Source organism: Eurytemora carolleeae, unplaced genomic scaffold, assembly GCF_000591075.1.
Source record: "Eurytemora carolleeae unplaced genomic scaffold, Eaff_2.0 scaffold932, whole genome shotgun sequence".
Lineage (NCBI taxonomy): Eukaryota > Metazoa > Arthropoda > Copepoda > Calanoida > Temoridae > Eurytemora > Eurytemora carolleeae.
Window position 1 is genome coordinate 101,720 of NW_019396913.1, and position 15,311 is coordinate 117,030.

A 15,311-nucleotide genomic window follows, 5' to 3' on the forward strand; every position below is an offset into this window, starting at 1 on the left:
GAATAGATTTAGTTTAAGTGATGTTTTCAAGTTAATTAAATCCAACACATCATGCTGCTCCTTAAATTAGAAAATAATATCTAAAATATATTATCTAGAAAATAATATCTAAAATATATTATCTAGAAAATAATATCTAAAATATATTATCTAGAAAATAATAGATTATCTAGAAAATTATATGTAGAATATATTATCTAGGAAAGAAATATCCATCACGAAAAATTATAAAAAAGAGTTTCTATACTACTGCAGAACAAACAAAAAATAGGAAATCTTAGAAACTAGAATCTTAAATCTAGAACTAGAATCTTAAACTTAGAAATTAGAATCTTAAACTTAGAAAATAGAATCTTAAACTCAGAAGCTAGAATATTAAAGCTAGAAACTAGAGTCTTAAATCTAGAACTAGAATGTTAAATCTAGAAACTAGAATCTTAAATCTAGAATTAAGAATCTTAAACCAAGAATCTTAATTCTATAAATTAGAACTTAAAACCTAGAAACTAGAACCTAAAACTAGAAACTAGAATTTCAAACCTAGAAACTAGAACCATAAACCTAGAACATAGAACCTTAAACATAGAACCTAAAGCTTAGAACCTAGAAACTAGACTTTCAAACCTAAAACCAAGAATTTTAACCTAAAACATAGACTCTAAAACCTAGAACCTAGAATCTTAAACCTATAACCTAGAATCTTAAAACTAGAAACTAGAATCTTAAACCCAGGATTACGATCCTAGAAACTTAGAAACTAGAACGAAGGAAATCTGCAAATTCATTTAGTTCAGTCATTAAGCACATGGAATACGAGAATGACCAAAAGGAGGGTAAGATGGTTGGAGGAGGATCCAAAGAGGGGGGGGAGATTTTACTTTAACTATAAATCCGCTTTTTTAATTCTTATTGTTGATGTTTAAGCAACATTTAACAAAAACTTCTAAATACATACTTCGTTTAAGTTGTTGACAATTTTTAGATAGTAATATAAATTCAAACAATGTAGCTCCGCCTGCATAGATGTGTGTAGAGAAACCTTATCTTCTAGTTGTGTGTGTTTTAAACATTCAAAGCTGACCAAGCATATATTCACCGCTACCATGCCTACCTACCGGACTGTGTGTCCGTTAGAACTGAGNCCTTTTTATAAACCACTCTCTTAATGAAGTGTTTACAAATCTAAAATTAAAATGACACTGTTTATTTATATTCTAGAAGAAAAATAAGTTTCTGAATCCTACTTTGTCGTTCTTAGTTTAAATATTTTTATTTTTAAGTATTCTCAATTGTTAACATTTTAACAATAAAATAAAACTTGAACAATCTAAGGTGCCCTTTCATTCAGAATCGATTAATAAAATTAATTTTCAAAACTTTAAACAAGATATTTTCAAGGCTTTTTCACAATTGAATAAATTCTGGCCGTTTTTTTTTTCTGCAAAAAGTAAAAGTTATCAATCCTAGGTTTGGCATTGGAAATATAGATTTGAAACATCTCTTTAATTATTCACAATTGACTTTTGCTGAAAATAATTAAAATATCCCATCAGTATGGTTTCAATAAACAAAGGATTGTTGGAGTCAATTCAAAATGAAATCTTATGGCAACTTTCATTTACATAGATGTCAATGATTCCGAAGATACTGATTGAGAAATCTTTATTTTTATTTTAAAAATTATATCGTCGATTAAACTCATCATTAAAAGACTTAATATTAAGTTTATGCTTTCAACGGAAATAAAAGTTTTTTTTACAACCAGGGTCGCAACGGGGGATTTTATCATTTTACAATCAATGATAAACATCAAAAGGACTGTAATCTTTTTACAACCAGGGTCGCAACGGGGGATTTTATCATTTTACAATCAATGATAAACACCAAAAGGACTGTAATCTTTTTTTCCTTTTAAGAAACCAAGAAATCAGAGATTTTCAGATTGGAAAAAATGTCTTCAATATTTAAACTCAGGGTTCCTTAAAATTACGTTAACAGTCTCTTAAACTTCAGATTTTATGGACCCAGTCCCTTTAATTCCAGATTTTATGGACCCAGTCCCTTTAATTTCAGATTCGCCGGCAAACAGGTTTCTGCAGATGTATAAGAAGAGATAACAGACACATTTAATATTTGAAATATTTTCGATTTAGGTGAATTATACAAACATGCTTACTGAAACCTTATCTTTTGGAAGACATGACAATCAAAATATTCAGATATTACAGAAATTATTTTTCATGATAAAAAATTTGTACATTATTTTTAAATATATGTATAAAATTTATATCAAAAGCCTAACAATTGGAAGGGGGAAATGGATCACGGGCAGCCGTAGTACATTTGAATTTCCGAGCCGGGTCAACCTTTCCGATCATAGTTTGTACTGTACCTAGCTCTATGGACAGGGCTACCTCGTGCAACAAGGTTGACGCGGTCAGACTTTATGCTTCATATAGGTTGGATTTACTTTTACTAAAGGGGCAGAGGTGCGTGGGATAAGGGGTATAGAAAATGGACGGGGAGTTCCTGTTCACCAAGAGATGGACAACTCTGAAAGTCAATTGATCCTTAAAAGGGACAGACAGCCTCGACTTTACCTCACTAGCTAACTTGTACTTTTTTGTAGTATATTTTGTAGCTTAAGTTTAAAAGGAGTTTCTTGCAAAATACTGTTTGATTTTTCTTTGAGAGCGTCCACATCCTGGTTCGCAGTGAGTTGAAAAAAGACATTTTAAAAATCTTTGAATTAGTTCGCGGATTAAGACAAAAAGAGGGGAGAAGGGCGAAGGAAGGGGGAATGGGGGGGGTATACTAACAGGTAGACCGGCATTTTAAATTCCTGCTTACGGAATTTAATTAGCACTTACCAGGGCCCCCTCCCATACATAATCATCGTCGAATAATTCACCAAACTTTCTTCCGTACATAGTTCCTCGTGTACTGGCGAACTGTACTACTGTTTACATGTTCTGTACACGGAGCGCTAAGATATGTTTTCTCTTTCACGGTTCGTATCCTACTGACGAAACTAACATGCCTTTATCAAACCTGGTTTTCCTTAGGGGAGCTTTTAATACTATTTAAAGATGGTTTATCAACTTTTCTTTAAACCCAGCCCTAATTAAACCATTGGAAGCTGGATAAAAGAAAATGTTTAAAGGGAAAGTATAAGATATATTTGACATTTAAAGTAAAAGTACACAATGATACCAAGTATACCGGCCGGAGCATTACAGGGATTAATACTCTTTTTAAAATGAAATACTTTTTTAAAAGTTTAATTTGTTAAAAAAAATATCTCTTTCATAAATTTTTTAATTTATTCTGTAAAACCTAGCTGTTGCGGCAACTTCCCAAAACAGCTGCGCATATCAGATGTTAGGAAGCTGTTGTTTAATCCCGACTGGGTGTCAGCTGTTAGTATTGTTAAGAGTTAAATAACCTGAAGGTTTTCGAGGATTTAAATAAATTCTAAATTTTAGGAACAAGTTTTTTTCCGAGGGCAAATAATAACCGGGCCATAGAGTTTGGAGGTATTTTTTTTAAATAGTTTTTTAAATGCGTATGCGCGCGTTATGCTTCGTTCTGTATTATTATTATAAATCCAGCTTTTATTAATTCGGGAAAAAGATTTAAATTTAAATGACTAAAAGATCTGATTGCGAAAAAAATTAATTTTCAATTTCATTTACAATTTCTATTTTTCATCTAAAGGGACTGTACTGTCGTTGTAATTTGTAACTTTAAGTGTCCGGCTCTATTTACAGAGGGGCGTGTCAGATTCACCACAACGGTATAACCTTTAACCCCCTGAATCTAACCAAAAGTGTGGGGAAGATAACGTCGTTTTTTAGTTTGAAAAGTGTTACTTTTGATAATTTCTCCATTGTTTCTGAAGCAAGAAATGCACAAGTTCATTTGAAGCGAAATTACAAATGAATTAAAATCACTTAAAAAAAACGTGGATATCAAATTGATACTTGATCTGACGAAGCTTTATGGGTACCGTTACAAATCTGACACTTGAAATTACGTATACAGTCCCTTTAATCATGTTCTTTTATTGGTGTACTATTGGTACACCTTCATAATTAAAGGAGGAGCAAATAAATACAGGAAGTAGAACTTTCTAATCTTTTATTCGGTTTTATAATCAATTTCTTTATCATGTATATTAGCAATTAGATTATGTACAGGGTGTCCCACATCATATTAGATCGTTATCTCAAAATTGTGATTTTAGGGACTAATCAGAAACTTTAAAAACAATGAATCATTTTTTAAAAATATAGAAGGTTTTTATAAAAGTTTTCTTGCAGAAAATACTCGGTTTTTACGAGTATCATGTGCGTATTTTGGCGTTAAAGCTTGGAGATAATCTAATATGATATAATAGGACGCTCTGTAGATACAGAAACACCCTTCCTTCCTTCGCAACTCCCGTCCTTCCTTCACAACCCCCCTCCTCCCTTCACTTCCCCTTTGCTCCCTTTACCACCCCCTTCCTTCCTTCAAAACACCCTTCCTTTCTGCCACAACCCCCTACCTTCCTTCACGATCCCCTTCTTCCCTTCATGATCCACTTTGTTCCTTCACGATCCCCTTGGTTCCTTCACGATCCCCTTTGTTCCTTCACGACCCCCTTTGTTCCTTCACAATCCCCTTTCTCCTTTCACGATCCTCTTTCTCCCTTCACGGCCCCTTTTCTCCCTTCACGACCCCTTTTCTCCCTTCACGATCCTCTTTCTCCCTTCACGACCCCTTTTCTCCCTTCACGACCCCATTTCTCCTTTCACGACCACCTTTTTCCCTTCAAGATCCCCTTTCTTCATTAACAACCCTCTTTCTCCCTTCACGACCCCCTTTCTCCCCTGAGCACCGGAAAAGGAAAAGGATTGCTTAGCAGGGGTTCCATTTATACGGTTACAGAAGTACTCTACATATGACCGGGGGGGGGGGGGTAGGGATAATGATGGGAAGTATCACGAGTTAAAGGCAAAGAGAATAGAATATATATTAGAGGGGAATTTGCGAAAAAAAAAGTGTAAAACGGTCATTTTGTTGTGTTTCCATACTGCAGGTATACTTCACATATGTATATAACCTGTTGGGCCCTGTAATATCATTTTATAGAAAATCTAAAATTAATGTTAAAAGAAAACCAAATAATTGACTAATGATCATTTCACATAGACTCTATGCTTTTCACTTTACAAACGATGATTTTCCGTTATAACTATAAATCAAATGATGTTTTTAATTCGCCTGATTCATTTTAAAGTTTATTTAACAGTTTAAAAAATTCGAAACTTAAATGAATAGTCTAGGGAACATACTGTATTAATGTACTCTACTGCCTATAATTTGTGAACATTTACATGATTTGTACAATTTGAACTCCCTTTCAGGCTGAAAGGGACTGCAAAAATTCATACCGAGAGATTCTTTAAATTCCTCTCTAATATATATTTTATTCTCTGTGGTTAAAGGGGCCGGGCGGGGAGGGGGGCGGTCTGCATGACCCCCCTACTTCCACTAAATTCTTCTAATTAAAATCCGTAAAAGTATTGTTGCTTGATGGGATATTTTGCTCTGCTTATTATTCAAAATTTTCAAAGTTAACTTGAACCATGATAGATTATGGTAATTCTCCATATATTTTAATCTCTAATTTCTTAAAACATTATCTTGTACAGGACGTTGTTGTAAACAATTAAATATGAATATGCATATGTTGTATTGCACTGTATCATGTGTACATTATAACTGGATATACTGGACTTATCTAACTTATTTTACTTATTTTACTTATTTAACTTATTTAACTTATTTACCTTATTTAACATATTTAACTTATTTAACTTATTCAACATATTTAACTTATTTAACATATTAAACTTATTTAACTTATTTGACATATTTAACTTATTTAACTTGTTTAAAATATTTAACTTATTTCACTTATTTAACTTATTTAACTTATTTAACTTATTTCACTTATTTAACATATTTAACTTATTTAACTTATTTAACTTATTTAGCTTATTTAACTTATTTAACATATTTAACTTATTTAACTTATTTAACTTATTTAACTTATTTAAGTTATTTAACATATTTAACTTATTTAACTTATTTAACTTATTTAACTTATTTAACTTATTTAACTTATTTAACTTATTTAATATATTTAACTTATTTAACTTATTTAACTTATTTTACTCATTTAAGTTATTTAACTTATTTAACATATTTAACATATTTAACTTATTTAACTTTTTAACTTATTTAACTTATTTAACTTATTTAACTTTTTAACTTATCTAACTTATTTAACTTATTTAACATATTTAACATATTTAACTTATTTAACTTTTTAACTTATTTAACTTATTTAACTTATTTAACATATTTAACTTATTTAACTTATTTAACTTATTTGACATATTTAACTTTTTAACTTATCTAACTTATTTAACTTTTTAACTTATCTAACTTATTTAACTTACTTAACATATTTAACATATTTAACTTATTTAACTTTTTAACTTATCTAACTTATTTAACTTATTTTTAGACATCTCATTAAGTGTTGGATTGTTAAAATAAAAAAAAAAAATACACTTCATGGGTCGTGGAAAAGGCATAGGTTTTAAGCAAAATGGGCATTTTTCATTGTCTTTTTAATTTGCCCCCATTTTTGACACCCTTAATGTTTGATTTTATGTTTGATTTTATGTTTGATTTTTTTTTAAAATCTTTTTTTTCTTTTCTTTGTAAATTGTCTTTGCTTTCTTCGATCCTATAGCAAAAATAGCATGTGTTAGAATTAAAACATTTGTTCTGCTGATAAAAATCTTCTATTAAATTCTGTTTAAAATTCGAAATAAGATTGATAATTGAAAGCTTAGAAAAGTGTTGTTTATTTTCATACAGGGTGTCCCAAAAAACATGGGAATTCAGTGACGAATTCGATATCGTCTTTGTTATGAATTAGCATTGTGTTACCTAATTTCAAAAGCCATAATATTATTATGTCGGCTAGAGTTTATTTTATGAAAAGGGTAAAAGACTGTAAATATGTGTCTATAATGTCTCCGCAAGATGAACAGTGAATACGGACAAGTTTACTCTNGGGGACATATAATGAATATTAGGAGGGAGGCGTACGATGGGGGGTGGGTATGTAATCCCAACTGTATCCAATAGTAAACAGAAACGAGGAGTTTGTGAACGTGTTCTTATCAAACATATATTTTCATAACAACAATATAACCGAGGGGGCCGAGGGGGCCATCCTTTAAACGTTTCCACCAGCATTCCCTGAAAATATAGGAACTGTATGGAACATCTGAATCTAAATGTAATGAATTCTGCAGTAGCTGTATCTTTAACTGTCTACCCTACAGCGTTATCATACTTTGTATTATAATTCTATATTTTAGTTTTGTAACCTGGCCGGTCAGACCGGCCCGTATAATCATGTTTATGAATAAATTAGTTGAATACAGACTTTTGTTCAGTATAGACGGAATCAGCCTGGGTAGGCTGATTATTAGAGTTAGAGGCGGTTTAGCCATACAGCAGTCAGGGTTGGCTGACGGTTAGAGTTTGAGGCAGTTAGCCACACCACAGTCGGGATTGACTGATAGGTAGAGTTTGAGGCAGTTTAGCCTTAAAGATTAAGTGAGGAGAGACGGGCTAGATTGTTACATAAATAATCATTTTACATTCCCCATTAATGTTATATACTCATTCTACATTCCTCATTCATGTTATATATATACTCATTCTACATTTCTCATTAATGTTATATACTCATTCTACATTCCCCATTAATGTTATATACTCATTCGCGCCACTCTTTCCCACACAAGTTTGTAAACTTATCATCGGAGTGTCTCTCAAATAAATATGTATATGTATGTGTATATGTATATGTATATGTATATGTATATGTATATGTATATGTATATGTATACGTATATGTATATGTATATGTATATGTATATGTATATGTATATGTATATGTATATGTATATGTATATGTATATGTATATGTATATGTATATGTATATGTATATGTATATGTATATGTATATGTATATGTATATGTATATGTATATGTATATGTATATGTATATGTATATGTATATGTATATGTATATGTATATGTATATGTATATGTATATGTATATGTATATGTATATGTATATGTATATGTATATGTATATGTATATGTATATGTATATGTATATGTATATGTATATGTATATGTATATGTATATGTATATGTATATGTATATGTATATGTATATGTATATGTATATGTATATGTATATGTATATGTATATGTATATGTATATGTATATGTATATGTATATGTATATGTATATGTATATGTATATGTATATGTATATGTATATGTATATGTATATGTATATGTATATGTATATGTATATGTATATGTATATGTATATGTATATGTATATGTATATGTATATGTATATGTATATGTATATGTATATGTATATGTATATGTATATGTATATGTATATGTATATGTATATGTATATGTATATGTATATGTATATGTATATGTATATGTATATGTATATGTATATGTATATGTATATGTATATGTATATGTATATGTATATGTATATGTATATGTATATGTATATGTATATGTATATGTATATGTATATGTATATGTATATGTATATGTATATGTATATGTATATGTATATGTATATGTATATGTATATGTATATGTATATGTATATGTATATGTATATGTNATAATTTTTTTCTTTTGGTTAATCATGAACATGGAGAATGGAGATCAAGTTTCTATACGGGGATATCTATGTCCCCAAGATTTTAGGTGGGGGGGGAGGAGAGCTAGGTTATTACCCCAGGATTTTAGGGGGGGGGGTAATTACCCCCAACGGGGGAATTTGTCGATAAAACATTTTTTAAAAGCCTAAACACGCTTTTTTCAGATTATCAAATTTTCAAATTAAAACTGCATTGAATTTAATTTTTTTTAAATTTTGGTTTCCTTTCAGCAAGAATGGTTAAAATAGAAATAAAATACTATTGTATTTACAAATATATACAAATGTTACAAGTATTGTTGAAAAAATATGATAATGCGGGATTGGTCGATTCTATCAATAGATAGATAGATAGATAGATAGATAGATATATAGATAGATAGATAGATCGTGCACTCTCCTCTAAACGCTACTATATCTTCGGTCAGTGTACTGCAATTTACTGCAAAACGCACCGCAAGTTTAGTTGAGGGTGCGTGAAACGTACTTTCCATTGTTTTTACCGGTATTTAACAAAAACATTAAAAATTCTGAATTTATAACGTTTACGTGCATATTTTTCAAACAACAAATAAATATCATGATTGAGGCGTTAAATTTTGAAAGATGAATTTGAAAAGCAGCTGAATTGACTTATATATTCGAATGTAATCCTACATAGCTGTTAAAATTGATAATTTGCATTAAACTTTTTTTTAAAAAGTTACGTATATTTTGACATGTTTCATTTTGCACTTTATTTAACCTGACGTGATTTCACAAAAAAAATCGAATAAATAAATCGTGATCGAACCCTGAAACCTTCAAAAAAAAACCCAGGACAGCCGTAAAACATTTTATCTTCAAATCCATTTTTTTAAAATACGTATTAAATATTCAAACATTTTTGTTCTTCTCAATAGCTCTTGAATAAGTGGAGTTATGATGGATAACATATAAGAATTCAATCTTACGTGAAATTTCTTCAGTTTGACGTTAAGTAAAAACGCAAACTTTAAATCCGTAAATTTTCCGTGAACACTCCCTTTAAAATTATATACAATATATATATATATATTTTATAGTACTTACTTCATGCATTTATAAAAAAAAACCTGAGTACACAAGCTGCATAAAGAAACACTTGTAACACCAAGGTCAAAAATACTTTAAATATTAAAAAAAATATTTTTTTAAAGTTAAATAAACCGATAAAAGTGTAAATATTGGCATAGCACATTAAAATAAAAAAATTTAGCAAAAATATTCAAAATTATTCAAACTTTAAAGTAAGACAAAAATAAACGATTAAAAGTTTTCAGCAAAAGTTGAATATAAATTATTTCATATATTTTACTTTTAATGCTTTTATTATTACTTTGAGATATATAGCTACATTTCGTAGATATATCCGGTTTTATGTTAATTAATGTTAAGTACTAACATAATTTTTAATATATAGTAAATGATAAAGATGTATATCCATTAATTTTACAGGTTGACGAAAAACAGTAACGCTAAATTTTAGAATCTTTATAAATTTTTAATTATTTATTATTAATAATTATCAGAGAGAAATTATTGGCAACAAGTCTTCACTTTTAAAATAGTCGGTTTGTTTTTGTTGAAAAGGGTGTTTATAACACCCTGTGGAGATGTTTATATTTGGATTGCTTAATTCAAGGCTCCACCATGTATTGACTATTGATAAGCAATGTTGAATTATCTAAACATATGACGCTAAAAAAGACTAAATGACGCAAAAGAATTGTGCAAATCTCGGAGAGCTAAGATAATATGCAATGGAAAATGATATTAAGAAGTGTCGAATTACTAGAAACTATATATACATTTTACTATATATATATACATATGTTTTACTATATTTGCATATATATATATACATATAAATATATATATCTGAATATAATACATACTTTATTCAATAATTCAAAGTAAGTGCTTTTCTTAAGTTGTTTATTTAAGAAATATGAAAGAGACATTTTGATTTTAAATCTCGCGCCATTTTATAAATAGACTTACGTAGATTTTATAAATAGACTTACAGATTTTATAAATAGACTTACAGATTTTACAAATAGACTTACAGATTTTATAAATAGACTTACAGATTTTATAAATAGACTTACAGATTTTAGAAATAGACTTACAGATTTTATAAATAGACTTACAGATTTTATAAATAGACTTACAGATTTTATAAATAGACTTGCAGATTTTATAAATAGACTTACAGATTTTACAAATAGACTTACAGATTTTATAAATAGACTTACAGATTTTATTTTCAAAAATCTAATTAAAAGGTTTAGCTAATGATATTTCTTGGAATTTAAGATTTTTTAAATTACATTAATTGTACAAGATTATTAATATTAATGAATTATTTCCAGTGTTTTCAGCGCATGCATAATAAAACAAAATGCCCACACAATGTGTAAGTTGGCAATAATAATAGCATAAAAACGCCCTCTATTTAATCATTTCGAACATAATTTTCTATTTAATCTAATTTTATATAATTCCGGAATTAACTTTGTTAACATTTTTTGCTGAAATTTGATATATTTTTGATACAATTTTGTCCCTTTTCAATTGCTTGAAGAACCCACAACATTTTAGTCTTCGATTTATTCTAAGAAATTCTGTTCAAAATTTTGAACGGTATTTAATTTTTGGTTTAATTTTTTTAGGTCCTTTTTTTACTACTTTTTTCATTATCTGTTTCTTTCTTAAAGATTCTTGTCTTAAAATTGTCCAAATGTTTAAAAGTGCTTATTGCCTACCTCAAAGCTTTGGTCCCATGGCCAGAGTGAATCCAGGGAACCATCTCGATCCATATCTCCTTGACGATCATTTATCCAATATCATCTACTAATATAAAGTAGTAATCTTTATTTCTCATGTCCGATCCGAGCTCCGAGACCCCTTGATCAATTGGCCTCAAATTTTGATTAGTGAACTCGGTATAACCACGGGAATGTTCCAAGTTTTATAAGGAAAACTCCAGGCATAGCTGGATTCCCGAGCTAGTGCTTAAAAATTATTAAAATTTTATTAAGAGCTGTCGACGTACTCTTAAGTTCCATTTATATGAAATTTATTTAAATGTTAATATAATTGAAGTTTCTCTACCAAAGGGACTTCCGAATTTATGCAGCAAAGACAAGGAAGAATTTTAAATAAAAAAACAACGATTCCACATTGTTTCTCAATTAAAGGCTGACAGTACAGTACCTGTACAACGAAGTGCATATTGTCTGCATAATTGGAAATTAGAATATTTTAGCTACATTTCTTTCATTTAAATTCAAGCGAACGAAAACTTTTGCTGAAAAAAGGGGAATATATGCGAAAATTTTCGTTCGTGTTTCGCAAACTTTTACGCGAAATTTCGAATTTTTCGCATAAATGAGTTAAGCGAGAAAATGCGAACAAATTCAAAAACGATGCGAAATTTTGCGAAAATACTTTTCGCGAAAATTGTTTTTGCGAAATCGCACGAAAAACAATTTCAAAAAAAATCACCGCGTTAACCATAAGAAAACCTAAAATTTTTGCGTTTTTTATCGCGGATTTTTTGCATTTTTTCGCGAAACATTTAAAAGCGAAATTTTGCTGAACAAAGCATATATTTTTGCATTTTACTCGAGCGAACGAAATGCGAAAAAATGTGAAATTTTCATTTTGAAAAAATCATTAAATCAAGGGAAATTACCCGTTGTTGACGTTCCTTTCCGAAAGTATTGGCCGGAACTTTGTGATCAAATTTTTTATTTTTTTTTCCAAACTGTCGTAAATGTTTTTAAAATGTCTGAATATAAACGTAGAATCCCTGGGCAATAATCTATTAATATACCCATTGTATGGCTTGTATTTAAAACAGGGTAGGGTGTCCCAATAAACATGATATTTCAGAGACGACATCAGTGGAAAGTCTTTATAAATTTTTTTTATGCAGTTCTTCACTGGACCACGGTTGCATTGAATCGGTTAGAAATTTTTTAAACACTTTTTTTGTAATTAAAAGCTGATAGTGATCCAAAAGTTTCAAGTTCTCACGCTAAAAATCTAAAACATAAAATATGTGCTTCATAGTATCAAAATTCTAACATGTCAAGTATATATTGAGCTAAAATTAAAGAACAAGGCACTTCAGGCACTTCAAAGTCGACCTGCAGCAACTTTACAAAGCAGTTTGAGTTGAATCAATGTGCGCCATCTATAAAGATCAAAAATGATTTTTAAGGCCTATCTTAAATTGTAATTTTTTGTGGGACAACTTTTCGTTAATTCCGGCTCATATTTATATTTCGAGGTTTTGACTGTTTGTGCCCGTACTGCCGTGTGTGTGTTTGTGTGTATATACGGGGAATAAAACTATTCATCATTAAACATATCCACTAACAACTATACGAACCTTTAACCTCCCCAAAATCCAAAATNTTCCCTTTCTTTGGTGAAATGATCGGTACTCGGTTGCCTTTTTATTATTCATTTGTCTAAATATTTTTGGCCGCAAATTAGAAAAATTAGAATAAAAAATTTCAATGAAATTTCAACCAAACTGTAATTTAAAAAAAAAAGATAAATGGATCTTGTAAAAAAAATGGATATCTACATATCATCCATTTGATTTTAAAATGGTTCCTGAGGGTAATTAAATGATAGAAAAACGGGAAAAATATTGGATTTGAACCTAAAGAATTGATAATATCCATTTCTCCATCCATTAGAATCATCCTAATAAACAAAATAATTAAATAAAACATGAGAATTTTCATTTTTTTTCTTCAGATTTCAAGGACATTTTGTAGCTTTAATTATTATACCCCCCCTGAACTGATTAATCGCCTCAAACTCAAATATTCTAATCTCGATAACTTTGCAACTTTTGATGTTTAAAACTTTGATCTAAAAATATTCATGATATCAAAGGGTTAGGGCATCAGGTTTCAAAGATATAAGGATTATAAAATTAGAGTTTGAGGCTATTAATCAGTTCGTTTGCTAAGGTATAGAAATAGAATCATCTATATCTTAACCATTGATGTAAAATAATAATTTAACGTTTCATGATGCGTATTGTATTTATTAATAATAATAAGATGTTTACTTATATATTTTCTTTAATGAAAAATTCTTTTCAATCAATAGCAAATTGATTATTGATAATATAACGATATTAATGATAAACTCTAAAGACAAGTGAACATCAAATTCGGAAAATTAATTCTAGACAGCCAGTGATTATGATACGAAATTTGTTGGCTCCCTGAATCCGGATCCGAATCCGCAAAAATATTCGGATCCACGGATCCGAATCCAAGGTGCAAAATATCAAAAACTGTAAAAAACGTTTTGTTCTCAAAACCCAAATCTGACTGTTAAAAAGAGATATTATTGAAATTGTCCATATCTCTGAATGGTTTTTCGCATAAGACTTAAAATTTTTTTTTTTTCAAAATTAGTCTTTTGATAAAGCTCAGTAAAACTTACAGAAATGTTCATGATGAACTGGATAAGCACTGGTGACAGCTTTCAGCAAAAATATTTAGAACATATTGATTTTTTAATTTAATTTAAACGTTAATTTTTAATCTTGACTAATGAAATGAGAACTATCTAATCCGTACAAGTTTGTAACCTGCTGGTATAAATCATATTTCAAATTTTAACTATTTGATCTAATAGAATTCATAGTTTGATAAAATTAACGGTTTTCAAATTTACACTTTAGGTTCCAAAAATATGGAATTACAAAATTGGAGGTTAAAGATACTGTACGCGTAATTTCAAGTAAGTGACCCTCCATGCTAAAATGGTCCAATTTTAAAACTTTTATCTGATCTATAATGTTGAAGATATTGTCGTTTTTCTAGATTAAAAAGTGTTCAATTTAAAGATTTCATATCTGTTTTCTGAAGTAGAAATGTGGAAGTCACTTCTGTAGAATTAAAAATAATAAGTTTTCTGAACTATGATCTCTAATTCAATCATGATCAAACACAAATGATCAAACACAGAAATGAATCAAAATATTTTTTGCCCCAAAATTTGAACTGTAAATTCAAATAATTATAGAATACTTTAAAGGAAACACATATATCATTATTATTATTATTATTATTATTATCATTATCAATTACCTTGTAAGTACTACATTATCTCTCCTTCAAACAAAACTAGCAGAAAAAATCTATTTCCCTTCACAGGTGTAGGGGAAGGCACTACCCCCCATCCCCCCCCCCACTGTATACGCCCTTGATCAGACAAAGCTTTCAAAGGCACCGTTGTGAATTGGGCCATCTTTGCATGGAGGGTCACTTAAAAGTATCTTAGAGACAAATGTTCAGTTTATCAACAAATATTAAAATTAGAATATTTACCTGTGTCTAGTGTGTAGAGGAGGGGGGGGGTGTCTCCTATTAGAATATTTACCTGTGTCTAGTGTGTAGAGGAGGGGGG

General features: G+C 29.5%; 1 protein-coding gene and 1 long non-coding RNA gene across 2 annotated transcripts in view; both read right to left on the bottom strand.

Moving 5' to 3' along the window:
- The window catches only part of LOC111710022 (cyclic AMP-responsive element-binding protein 3-like protein 1), a gene marked incomplete in the record, with an annotated part of 17,442 nt that extends 14,417 nt beyond the window's left edge, over positions 1-3,025 (bottom strand). Inside the window, 1 exon segment of the mRNA XM_023484033.1 lies at positions 2,871-3,025. Coding sequence (XP_023339801.1) covers positions 2,871-2,930 — 60 coding nt within the window.
- An 8,419-nt stretch (positions 3,026-11,444) lies between these two features.
- On the bottom strand, positions 11,445-15,311 carry LOC111710027 (uncharacterized). Its single transcript, XR_002766982.1, has 3 exons — positions 15,285-15,311; positions 13,543-13,586; positions 11,445-11,688 (listed from the first exon to the last, which is right to left on the bottom strand). It is a non-coding gene; the product is annotated as an uncharacterized LOC111710027 (long non-coding RNA).